Source organism: Lampris incognitus, chromosome 6 (assembly GCF_029633865.1).
Source record: "Lampris incognitus isolate fLamInc1 chromosome 6, fLamInc1.hap2, whole genome shotgun sequence".
NCBI classification, from domain to species: domain Eukaryota; kingdom Metazoa; phylum Chordata; class Actinopteri; order Lampriformes; family Lampridae; genus Lampris; species Lampris incognitus.
The window spans coordinates 13,097,999-13,109,617 of NC_079216.1; the positions used below are offsets into that span (position 1 = coordinate 13,097,999).

At 49.0% G+C, this 11,619-nt stretch overlaps 1 protein-coding gene across 1 annotated transcript; it reads left to right on the forward strand.

The window, feature by feature from the left end:
* The first annotated feature begins 3,099 nt into the window (after positions 1-3,099).
* On the forward strand, positions 3,100-10,676 carry LOC130114114 (transmembrane and coiled-coil domain protein 3-like). The gene is made up of 4 exons (XM_056281876.1): positions 3,100-3,199; positions 6,606-7,665; positions 8,037-8,172; positions 8,781-10,676. Exons 2-4 carry the CDS (start codon positions 6,680-6,682, stop codon positions 9,084-9,086), a joined length of 1,428 nt encoding a protein of 475 aa, XP_056137851.1. The 5' UTR covers positions 3,100-3,199; positions 6,606-6,679; the 3' UTR covers positions 9,087-10,676.
* Positions 10,677-11,619: the final 943 nt, after the last annotated feature.

The following is an 11,619-nucleotide window of genomic DNA, read 5'->3' on the forward strand; positions in this document are numbered from 1 at the left end:
CCTTACTTACCGAGGAGAATTTGTGGCTAATGCAGTCGGCTCTTTACGTCCTGCTGCCTGGAGAGGTCAGGGCCTGTAAATGGGTCACGGTGTGGGACAGCCGTTGTGCTAACTGGGCCGGAGTGTTGAGGTTAGGGGTTGGGGGTTTTTAAGGGATGAGCTGTAATGGGACAGAAGAGATGAGGAAGAGGATGATGATGATGATGGTGGTAGGGGTGATGTATGTGCCGGGCCATGCTCGTTAAGAGCTTCCTGCTGGAAATTGGTGGAGTCATGCTCACTTTGCTGCCTTCCCATTTCTTTTCTTCTGTCGACTCCCTATCTCCTCTCTCTTTGTCCCTCTCTTTTTCTCGCTCGCTCGCTCCCTCACCCTTCCTCTTTCTGTTTCACAACGCCACTGGAACATGAACATCTGCGAATGAGTCAGAAAAAAGTAGGTGTGTGTGTGTGTGTGTGTGTGTGTGTGTGTGTTTGGTCTGCTGACATAGCTGGCACGCCTAATAAGCCTTTTCTTATCCGGCCCTGTTGGTTTCATATGACACAGCTTGAGTTTTTTGTTATGAATCACAGTGAGCCGGAGCGTGAACAGTGTCTGAAGATGTCTCTCTGATATCGGTGGTGATAGACCACATGTTGAGGAGCAAGACAAATAGGTCAGAAACTGCTTCCTGTACTTTTTACATGCTGAGTATTTTGGGCGCCCGGGTAGCGTTGCGGTCTGTTCCATTGCCTATCAACACGGGGGATCGGCGGTTCGAATCCACGTGTTGCCTCTGGCTTGGTCGGGCGTCTCCACAGACACAGTTGGCGGCGTCTGCGGGTGGGAAGCCGGATGTGAAGAGTAGGGTAATTGGCCAAGTATAATTGGGGAGGAGAAAAAAAAACAACACATGCTGAGTATTTAACAGACGCTCTTAATTTGAAGGGAGCAAACACGGGTGGTGTCATCACGTTATCTGCCTTTTCATCGAGTAATTTCAATCCAAATTTTGGAAGTTGTGAATAAGGGAAATTGAACGGAAGTAACAAAGTTGTAATAAAAATCCATCCCTAATAATTGTATCATGATAAAGCACACTCCACCTTCCGTGTCATCTATATACATGGTTTGTGGTAAATCCTTTTCTGTTTTTGATGACGTAGTATTGTGCACAAGGTGATGGTTATTTTTATTTTTTATTTTTTTGTAAACCCCCCCCCCTCCTTTTCACTTTAAGATCCCGTCAAAGCACAACTCAGCTGTAACCTCCGACACAAGTGGAGTGGCCGACCGTGTCGCCTCACTTGCAGGTGTCAGTGGGGAAACGGTACAAGTACGTAGACCTCTGCTGTCTCCACCCCTGCAGGTGGGACACATTACTCCAGCTAGCTGGCCACCCAGGAGCATTGCCTGTTGTGCTCCCTGCCACCCCCCAGTCGATCTGGAGACCAGGGCTGAAAACCATGAGCCTCGGTGCTGGAATGTTATTGGAGGTGCCCCGCAGGGAGATGAGTGAAACCAGCTGGTGGAAGTGCACCAGATTTGCTGTTTTTAATCTTTAAGATTTTGCTGATTATAGTATGGAAACATGGCTGCTGTCTCGCTCAGGTGCTCTGACATGCAAGTGGCTGGTGGACACCCATTGGATGTTGCATGGATCGCACCTGTGACCATCAGGGGATGGCCCCCTCCGAGCTAAATTGCAGCCGTCTGGTCTGATTTGGCAGACTCGCAACCTCCAGCTTGCCTACACCTCGTCTCCTCACATTTACCCCCCCCCCGCTCTTCTCCAGCTGTCCCCAGGAGGCCCCCCGGAGACCAGTGACACCCCCCCCCCAACCCTGTGCCTCACCCTTCATGCCTCTGCAGCCCCCTCGGGAATGCCTGCCCACATGTTGGGGAGTAACAGAGTGAAAAGTAGGGCAGCCAGGTGATAGATTTGGGAGGGCATTTCTCACCAGCAAGAGGCTAATTGATTTAGCGGAGCGTTCATCCAGAGCTGCTCTCACATTTGCTTGAACAGCGATTCAGCGTTGGAAGAAAGGTCCACAGCAGCAGGAGAGGTGCCCGGTCTGAAACGAAATGATCAGCTTTTCACAGAAGTTGTCACTGGAATGGGGTCAGGTGCCAGATGCTTCGAGGTCACTTTTTAGCGATGGTGTTGGGGCGGGGGGGGGGGGCTCTTTTGGGTCAAACACCAGGATTGTGTTTTTCTGTTATCTGAGCTGCTCTCACACATCGCAGGCCTCTGCTGCCAAAGTTCACCAAAGAGTTTTTCGTTGCTTAAGACTACAATTTCCGGGGCATCCGGGTAGCGTGGCGGTCTATTCCGTTGCCTACCAACACGGGGCTCGTCGGTTCGAATCCCCGTGTTACCTCCGGTTTTGTCAGGCGTCCCTACAGACACAATTTGCCGTGCCTGCGGGTGGGAATCCGGATGTGGGTATGTGTTCTGGTCGCTGCACTGGCGCCTCCTCTGGTCAGTTGAGGCGCCTGTTCGGGGGGGGGGGGGGAGAATAACGTGATCCTCCCACACGCTACACCCCTCTGGTGAAACTCCTCACTGTCGGGTGAAAAGAAGCGGCTGGCGACTCCACAAGTATCAGGGGAGGCATGCGGTAGTCTGCAGCCCTCCCCGGATCGGCAGAGGGGATGGGGCCGCGACCGGGGCGATTGGCCAGGTACAACTGGGAGGTAAAAGGGGGGGGGGAACTACTTCCACTCCAAATATGTATATCACTGGACTCGCAGTGCATGAATGCGGAAGTTGTGTAGTGAGATTCTTTTTTTTAAACGTCTCCCACTCGTGTCAAGGTCTACCCTCGCTCCGGGCTACAACAGTGAGCAGCGAGACCCCCTTCCGCTGCGTGATCTATCCCCATTTATACTCCTGTCTATTAGATGATATCCTTGCACCTCGTAAATACGCAGCCCCCGTGTTCACAGTGCCCCCCACAACGACGCTTCTCGCCATCGACGAGAATCTTGAACTTCTCAGAACGAGGGCCGGTTGTGTCGAGGAGTGCTGGGAAGCTAGCTTCATTCCAGCGCCGCGGGGCTAGCGCGCTGCGCCTGTGTGGCTGAACAGGCACTTCTTTGTGTTTGTCTTTCTGGACTCCAGGGGAGCGCGTAATCCGAGCGGCCTACGCGCCGGCCCCTCTCGAAGGGGGGGGGGGGGAGACATTGAACTCCTTTCTTTCGAGTTCCTACGCCACACAGGTTTGTCAGAAACGATTAAGTGCTTATAAAAATCCTCTTGTCGAGGTTTAAGCCGCTGCGCTTGTGTGCTCGCCGTGTGGGACTGGAAATGTGGTTCGGCGTGGAGATCCCTTAGCCCTTCGCGTCGGACCAGCGAAGCCATACGCAACGACTCGGTCATTAGAGTGCAGAGCGGAGGCAGGACAGGGCGGTGTGTGTGTGTGTGTGTGTGTGTGTGTGTGTGTGTGTGTGTGTGTGTGTGTGTGTGTGTGTGTGTGTGTGTGTGTGTGTGTGTCTCGCTGCGGAGAAAGAGTCTTGTGTTCAGCGAGGACAGATGCGAGAGAGTAGGGGAGACGTTGACATACACTTGCATACTTAAGGAAACAAGTGAGCAGTTTTTTTGGTCTTACAATGCACACTGATGTGGGACCTCTCGTGTGAGTATATACAGGCAGATAGAGACTGATGGAGAAGTCAAACAGGAAATCGTTGCTGTAACAGAAATTTGTGTCGTACATTTCGGGAAGACCACATCCTAGTTATAGTCCCCCCCCCCTTTTTTTTCGCCCCAATTATACTTTGCCAGTTACCCTATTTTCCGAGCCGTCCCGGTCGCTGCTCCACCCCCTCTGCCGATCCGGGGAGAGCTGCAGACTACCACGTGCCTCCTCCGATGCATGTGGAGCCGCTTCTTTTCACCTGACAGTGAGGAGTTTCGCCAGGGGGACGTAGCGCGTGGGAGGATCACGCTATTCCCCCCAGTTCCCCCTCCTTCTCCCCCCTGAACAGGCACCCCGACCGACCAGAGGAGGCGCTAGTGCAGCGACCAGGACACATATGGCTTCCCACCCGCGGACACGGCCAGTTGTGTCAGTAGGGACGCCCGCGGGGATTCAAACCGGCGATCCCCATGTTGGTAGGCAACGGAACAGACCGCTACGCTACCCGGATGCCCCAGGGGTACATTACATTACAGTCATTTAGCCGACGCTTTTATCCAAAGCGACTTACAATAAGTGCATTTAACGTAGGCAGTCAGGAGACCTGCTAGTCAAGTCATCAGAGGTCATAAGTGCAGTGTGTAGTAATAAGGGAAGCAGTTGTGGGGGTGATAGCATCACATTCTTGCTCATAGTATCACACTCGCAAACAAGTGTGACTGGTTGATGGAGCGTGAGGGTGCAACGGTGACAGCAAGTGTACATGAAGTTCTTACACAAAATCAAGTCATTCAAAATAGACCCACCAAGTATGAGACGTGGGAAAGTTCTGGCTTTCTCTCTCTCTCTCTCTCTCTCTCTCTCTCTCTCTCTCTCTCTCTCTCTCTCTCTCTCTCTCTCGGTGTGTTTACTCTCCTATTTGGCAGTCCTAGCCTTTCCACAAGAGGTGTGTAAATATAGAAAACATAGGGAAGCGAGACAAGAAGCGACTCGAAGCAGAGGCCCCGTGCCAGATTCAAACCCAGAGGGGCCGTTTTCAGAGTCCTCACGGTACACGACGATCCGGTTAAGCCACAAGGACACCCATTTGATGTGTTTGCTTTGTGTTAGCATGCATGCAAGTGTGTGACTAACCGTGTTTAATTTGCCTGTTTTGTGTACCCTCTCAGCCCCTGCTTTACCTGATAGTAGCCTGTCATGGAGGAGCGTCAGTTTACGTGCGACACCCCATGTATAATAAATGGTAAAAGGACTGCATTTGTATAGTGCTTTTCTACCTGCAACAGCCACTCCAAGAGCTTAACAATTAATGGCTCACACTCACCCACACACACACACACACACACACACACACACATACACGGTGTCAACGTATGCAAATTAACAACCAGCTCATTGGGAGCAGTTAGGGGTTAGATGTCTTTTTTTTCCCCCCTTTTTCTCCCCTACTGTATTTTTTGGCCAATTTACCCCGCTCTTCTGAACCGTCCCGGTCGCTGCTCCACCCCCTCTGCCGAGCCAGAGAGGGCTGCAGACTACCACATGCCTCCTCCCATACATGTGGAGTCACCAGCCGCTACTTTTCCCCTGACAGTGAGGAGTTTCACCAGGGGGACCTAGCATGTGGGATCACGCTATTCCCCCCAGTGCCCCCCCCCTCCGAACAGCCGCCCCAACTGACCAAAGGAGGCACTAGTGCAACGACCAGGACACATACCCACATCCGGCTTCCCACCCGCAGACACGGCCAATTGTGTCTGTAGGGATGCCCGACCAAGCCGGAGGTAACACGGGGATTCGAACCAGCGATCCCCGTGTTGGTAGGCAACAGAGTTAGACTGCTATGCTACCCAGACAGGGGTTAGGTGTCTTGTTCAGGGACACCTCCACTTTTTTGCCAGGAGGAGCCGGGGATTGAGCTGGCAACCCTCCAGTTTTCAGACGAGCTGCTCCAGCTCCTGCTAGTCAGCTCTCGGGTACCTTAGCATTCCGCAGTGATGTGGAAACACTAAGTAGGGTTGAAAGTCTGCTTAGGGTGAACTGGATTGTTGAAACCAGCCTGCATTACATTCAGGATTTGTTACAGCAGCATGTTACAGCATTTCAAAGCACTTTGTTGGTTATGAAACACTTTTTAGCTTTAAGACCGTAAACCTTTCCCCTCCTGTTGCTTGGCAGCATCATACCCCCTTTAGTAACACTTCCTTTTTAAATTTCTTTAGAAATGCTGTCCTATGGCCTATTTAAATTATTGCTTAGTTTTCTCCTCGCGGTTTCGATTTCATGCTAGTGTGGCATTACTGTCTCACTTCCTTGCCCAGCACTGTCCACATTTTATTGTGTTTCACTTCCCCATAGGTATGTAAGAGAAGGCCTCCCAATTCTTGACTCGATCATTCAGTTGTAATAAACTCAATAGTTCACTGTAACGTTTTACCATGAGCTGAGTAATTCTCTACTGCGAAAGCGGTGCACCGTGTCTGCTCTGGGGATTTCCCGGGTGTTCCTGTCATTATTGCTGACCTAGATGTGCATGCCCCACTTCTCTCGCAAACATTAATAGCAGCTGTTTGCTTATTGTCATTACCGTCATCAGTGTGCCTTACTGTAACAAAAACAGGATTAGGACCCGGCTCCTAAAATGTAACAGATGTACCAAACGAGTGCAGTACACACACCCAGATGGTCATACTTTGTCAACGGCAAGAAGCAAGAGAGGCAAGGACACGCCAGGCCTGTAAATGCATACTCAGCCAGTTCCAAATGCACACACATGGATGTATGAAATCTGAGCATAGGTGGAGCAAACCGATAATGCTTTGAATGCTTGGAATGAGGATTCAAGGCCCTATTTAATGTGTTCCAGCTGGCATGGGTTGAACTTATCAGAGAGATGACCTCATGTCGTTAAACGTTATCTTTGCTAATTGTCCTTATGCTGTGTCTTTGAATTCCTAATCATCGTTGTCTGATGTGTCTATTCCCAGGTTTTTCTGTATGTGTATCTTTTACATAGGTGGACCGGACCAGTGAGGGAAGCATTGTGAGTATCCCTGTGCCGATGCGCCGGGGTTCCTCAGAGAACAACCTGGACTTGGACCTGAGTGATGGAGGTCCTGGTTCCAGCAGTCCTGGTCCTGGACTAGGCCTTGAGATCCAGCGGAGCAGATCCTGCCTGGACAGCCTCCAGCAAAAGATCCTGAAGGTGACGGAGCAGCTGAAGATCGAGCAGACAGTGCGGGACGAGAATGTGGCAGAGTACCTGAAGCTGGTGAACAGTGCCGATAAACAGCAGGTGGGGCGCATCAAGCAGGTGTTTGAGAAGAAGAACCAGAAGTCATCACAGAACATCGCACAGATGCAGAAAAAGCTGGAGCAGTACCATCGCAAGATGAAGGACAGTGAAAGCTTTCTGAGTCCCTCCTCTTCCTCCTCCTCCTCTACCCCCGCTGCTCGATCTTCCTCCGTCAAACGTAGCACCATACCAAGGGAGTCACCCAAGCAGCTGCTGCGAGATGTGACGGGCAGTGGTAGACACCCGACCCTGGACAAGATCAAGACCATTGGGCCAGGAGTCTCGCTGTCCCCTCCCTTCTTCTTCAGCAAGCCCCGGGAGTTTGCCAATCTCATCAGGAACAAATTCGGCAGCGCGGACAACATTGCCCACCTCAAGACCTCCCTGGACACCCCACCGCCATTTCCCGCTGAAGGTGCTGTAAAGGGGCTGAGCAGCAGCACCACCATGGTGGCCAAGCCCAAGTACCCCAGCGATGATGAGTGCTCCTCAGGGAGTGCCTCCATATCAGCAGACAGTAACGGGAACCTGCTGGGGGTGGGAGGGTCATTGGATCATGCCCATGATTTAGGCCATAATCAGGGGCAAGAGAGAGGGGGAGACAGCCAGAGCAGACTGGCCCTGACCCTGGAGGCGGTGAGGGAGATTAGGGAGGCACAAAGCCAGCTGGAGGAGGATGTGGAAGAGCTCAGGGCCCAGGTTAAGAGAGACTATGACATCATCCACCAGACGCTGCAAGAGGAGAGATACAGGTCTGCTCACTGTCCAATGCTTGTATCGTGTAATCCATAATCATTTCTGTATGTGTTCCCATACAATACCAAGGTATCGAAGTGTTTCACCCCACCATGCAGTACAATGGGTAGAGCCCAGCCCTGTCATAGCCTGGAGTAGAGTCCCTTCCCAAACAGGACAACTGATTTTACATGTTAACACCCAAGGCACTTTGTGTACCCTTGGAGAAATTTTCCCACTAAATGGCAGATGATGCGATTTGTACATTTACATACCAAGATTTAATTTGATCGAATGCCTGAGAACGTCATTTCTGACACATTCTTTTGAATCTATCCAAATAGAGAAGTCGTGCTGTTGTAAAGCTAATTTGTGTGTTTACTGTCAGGTATGAACGCCTGGAAGACCAATTCAATGACCTGACGGAGCTTCACCAGCATGAGACAGCCAACCTGAAGCAGGAGTTGGCCAGTATTGAGGAGAGGGTGGCCTACCAGGCTTGCGAGAGGGCGAGAGACATGCAGGTAGACAGGAAATAAACTAGGCTGTCTCTGCATAGAGTTAACTCCACAGATGTTTTCGGTTCACAGCTGTGGCTGTCCATCCCCGGTCTTCAAATCTTATGCCAAATCTTTTTGATTCAATGTAAGACAGGGCAGAGTGTAAGCATCTTGGTAAACAGTGTGAGCAAATAAATCATAGCGTGGACTAAGATCCATAACAGGGGGAGCTGTAACTGACAACCAATAGCTATATTTCATCCAAGATGTTATATGTATATTTTGAAGTTGTGAATTATAATGAGTTTAATGGAAACAACAAAATATCAACAAAGCCTCCTAAATATTGCCAAAAAGTTCACATGCTTGAAGTGGAAAACTTTGCATACTGATATTGCTGTAAAGAGTGATGGAAAGAGAATTTTCAAATGTTCGTAAATGGCAGGTCATTCTTTCCTGTTTTGTCCTTAAACGTTTTTGATTGAGGTAGTTCTCAACATGAGGAACCAGCTGAGACATACCTGACTTTAAGTTTTTTTGTTTTTTTTTAAATTAAATTTGCTCAGCATTAGAATGCAAACAAGCTACATGGTGCCTTTTCATAGGCCATCGTCTTTCTTGCCATCCCTTAGGAAGCCCTGGAGTCATGCCAGACAAGGGTCTCCAAGCTGGAGCTCCAGCAGCAGCAGCAGCAGCAGACGGTCCAGCTAGAGAGCCGGGATGCCAGAGTCCTGCTGGGAAAGAGCATCAACATCATGCTGGCCATTGTCACTGTCATCCTGGTGTGCGTCTCCACTGCTGCCAAGTTTGCCGCGCCGCTGATGAGGAGCCGACACCACGTGGTGGCCACCTTCCTGGGCATCTGCTTCTTGGCCATCTTCTGGAAGAATTGGGACCGTTTACAGTGTGCCATGGACAGGATGATCATGCCGGCGTGATGGAGCGGTCGCCATGACTGGAACGCGGTTGTAGCATGCATGCTGTCAATTGCCAGGGGAGAGAGGGGCTGTCTTTGAGAGGATTGGTTGTACAATCACCAGAAGACACGATCACCTCACCTCACATGCACAGTGGTCATGAGAAAAAAACACTGGGCTGAAATGAAACTCAGATTATGATTCCCGTTGCCTTGATCATGGAGTTGTGTCGTTAACACACGTGTTCTAACACTTTTTAAAAAAAAATATTCATGTCAAAAGTATATGTTGATTATTTTTTTTTTCCTGCACACAGATCCCCATAATTTGGTCTGTTGGACATAATCACTGGTCATTTCAAGAAGTAAATTGGTGGGTTTGAAAAGATACTTTGTGCACTTTTAATGCTGACAATGAATCAGTGACATTTTAATAGTATAGTAACACATAGGTGATCCACATCTGCATCGCCATCTTAGCAGGCAGAGTCATTGTTTCTCCGCAGTTTTTGTAAGAACCTCCCAGCTGGGATACTGGACAGAATACCGACATGCTGTTTTGGTAATGACAGCGTTCAGCCCAACTTAAAATATCCGTCAAATTTACACAAGCACCCACATGCACGCCTAAAACGCAGCACAACCTTTAAGCTTGGAAACTGCAGAAGGGCGGCAGGTTGACGTCACATGTATCTGAAGAACACAGAAAACTAGAGCATGGGGAAGAGGGGGGGAACATTTTGTTTTGTTATTTCACAAAGGATCTGAACTCCTTAATGCCTTGTCTGTCCAATGCGGTCATCTCTGTTTACTCTGTTTATTATCTTTTTTTTCTATTAAAGTGCAATATATTTGATTTTTAGGACCACTACTTTTAAGATGTTTCTTTGAGGGGAGAATGCTTTGTGTCGATGTTTGGAGGAGTGACGGGGTGTTTCCGGGGGGCAGGAGGAGGAGGAGGAGTGTCTTTTATGCAGGCGTGAGAGATCCATAACCAGTGAGACGGATGTCGGGCCATGATAAGACCAGCTGTGTGCTCGCTCAAGGGCCAAAAATCAGTGGAATTGCATTATTAGTCTGTTGGCTCTATAATGTCTGAACAAGTCACTCCTTAAAGCAGACGGTGTGCACACACATACACACACACCGAAATGAATGGAGCCCTTTTCTTGACTCTTTTTAAGTACAAGTCTTTTTTTTTTTTACGGTTCAGTCTGTTACTAATAATGTGAATGAGAGGCAAAGGGTTACATTGTGATAGGAAGGTTTGTTTTTCCTGAAGAAAAAAATAAATATTACTGACGCGTAATTATCCTCGAGTCCTATGAACATTGTCTATATGGCTCTCCTGTGATCCTTTTGGGTTGTGTTTAAATGTTTGCCCGCACTGTACTGTTATTTATGTTGACATTTGCTGTGGTCTCTCTACTGAGCCATTCGACACGGTTTATTTGTTCCTGGTTTGATATATCAGAAGACATCCACACAGAACTACGGGTGTTGTTTACATATTCATTCATCTCCATTGGAAAAGAAAAAACGTGATCAATTTGTTCTACTATCATGCATTATGTGCCTTTTGTCTGTTTTATGAGTATTCTGTTTAAATTAAAGAAACCTTTTTAATCAAACTGACTGATGTTTTAATTGTAACGTGGTTCTTGACATTTGTAGTATCAGGGACAGCTGGTATAAATGGGCTAACAGGGCTAAGCCCCCCCTATCTTTTACAATAATGTGTTAAAGTTTGTTAAAAAAAAAGAAAAAACAACCTTAGAACAGGTTGTTTTAAATTTTGGTGGAACCTAGGGCAGTGGCACAGTGGCGCAATGGTTAGCATGGTCACCTCACAGCAAGAAGGTCCTGGGTTTGAGCCCCGGGGTAGTCCAACCTTGGTGGGTCGTCCCGGGTCGTCCTCTGTGTGGAGTTTGCATGTTCTCCCCGTGTCTGCGTGGGTTTCCTCCGGGGCCTCCAGTTTCCTCCCACAGTCCAAAGACATGTAGGTCAGGTGAATTGGCCATACTAAATTGTCCCTAGGTATGAATGTGTGGGTGTGTGTGTGTCGGCCCTGTGATGGACTGGCGGCCTGTCCAGGGTGTCTCCCCGCCTGCCGCCCAATGTCTGCTGGAATAGGCTCCAGCGGCCCTGAAAGCAGGATAAGCAGTTCAGATAATGGATGGATGGATGGATGGATGGATGGAACATAGAGCAGCAACAGCACCAAATAGTCACAAGAAAAACACAGGATGTATCTATATCTTTCAATTCAAAGCATCTTTCAATAATCAGCTGGGATAGGCTCCAGCATCCCCGCGACCCTGAGAGCAGGACAAACGATTTGGATAATGGATGGATGGATGGATGGATGGATGGATGGCAGACGTCTTTCAATAATTCAATTTTGGATCCAATTCAATTTTCAATAAATCTTTTAATTGTTGTATTGTGTAAATTGTGTAAACCCAACATCCATTGCACGTTGTCTATCCTGGGAGAGAGATCCCTCCTCTGTTGCTCTCCCTGAGGTTTCTCCTATTTTTTTTTCTTCTTTGTTT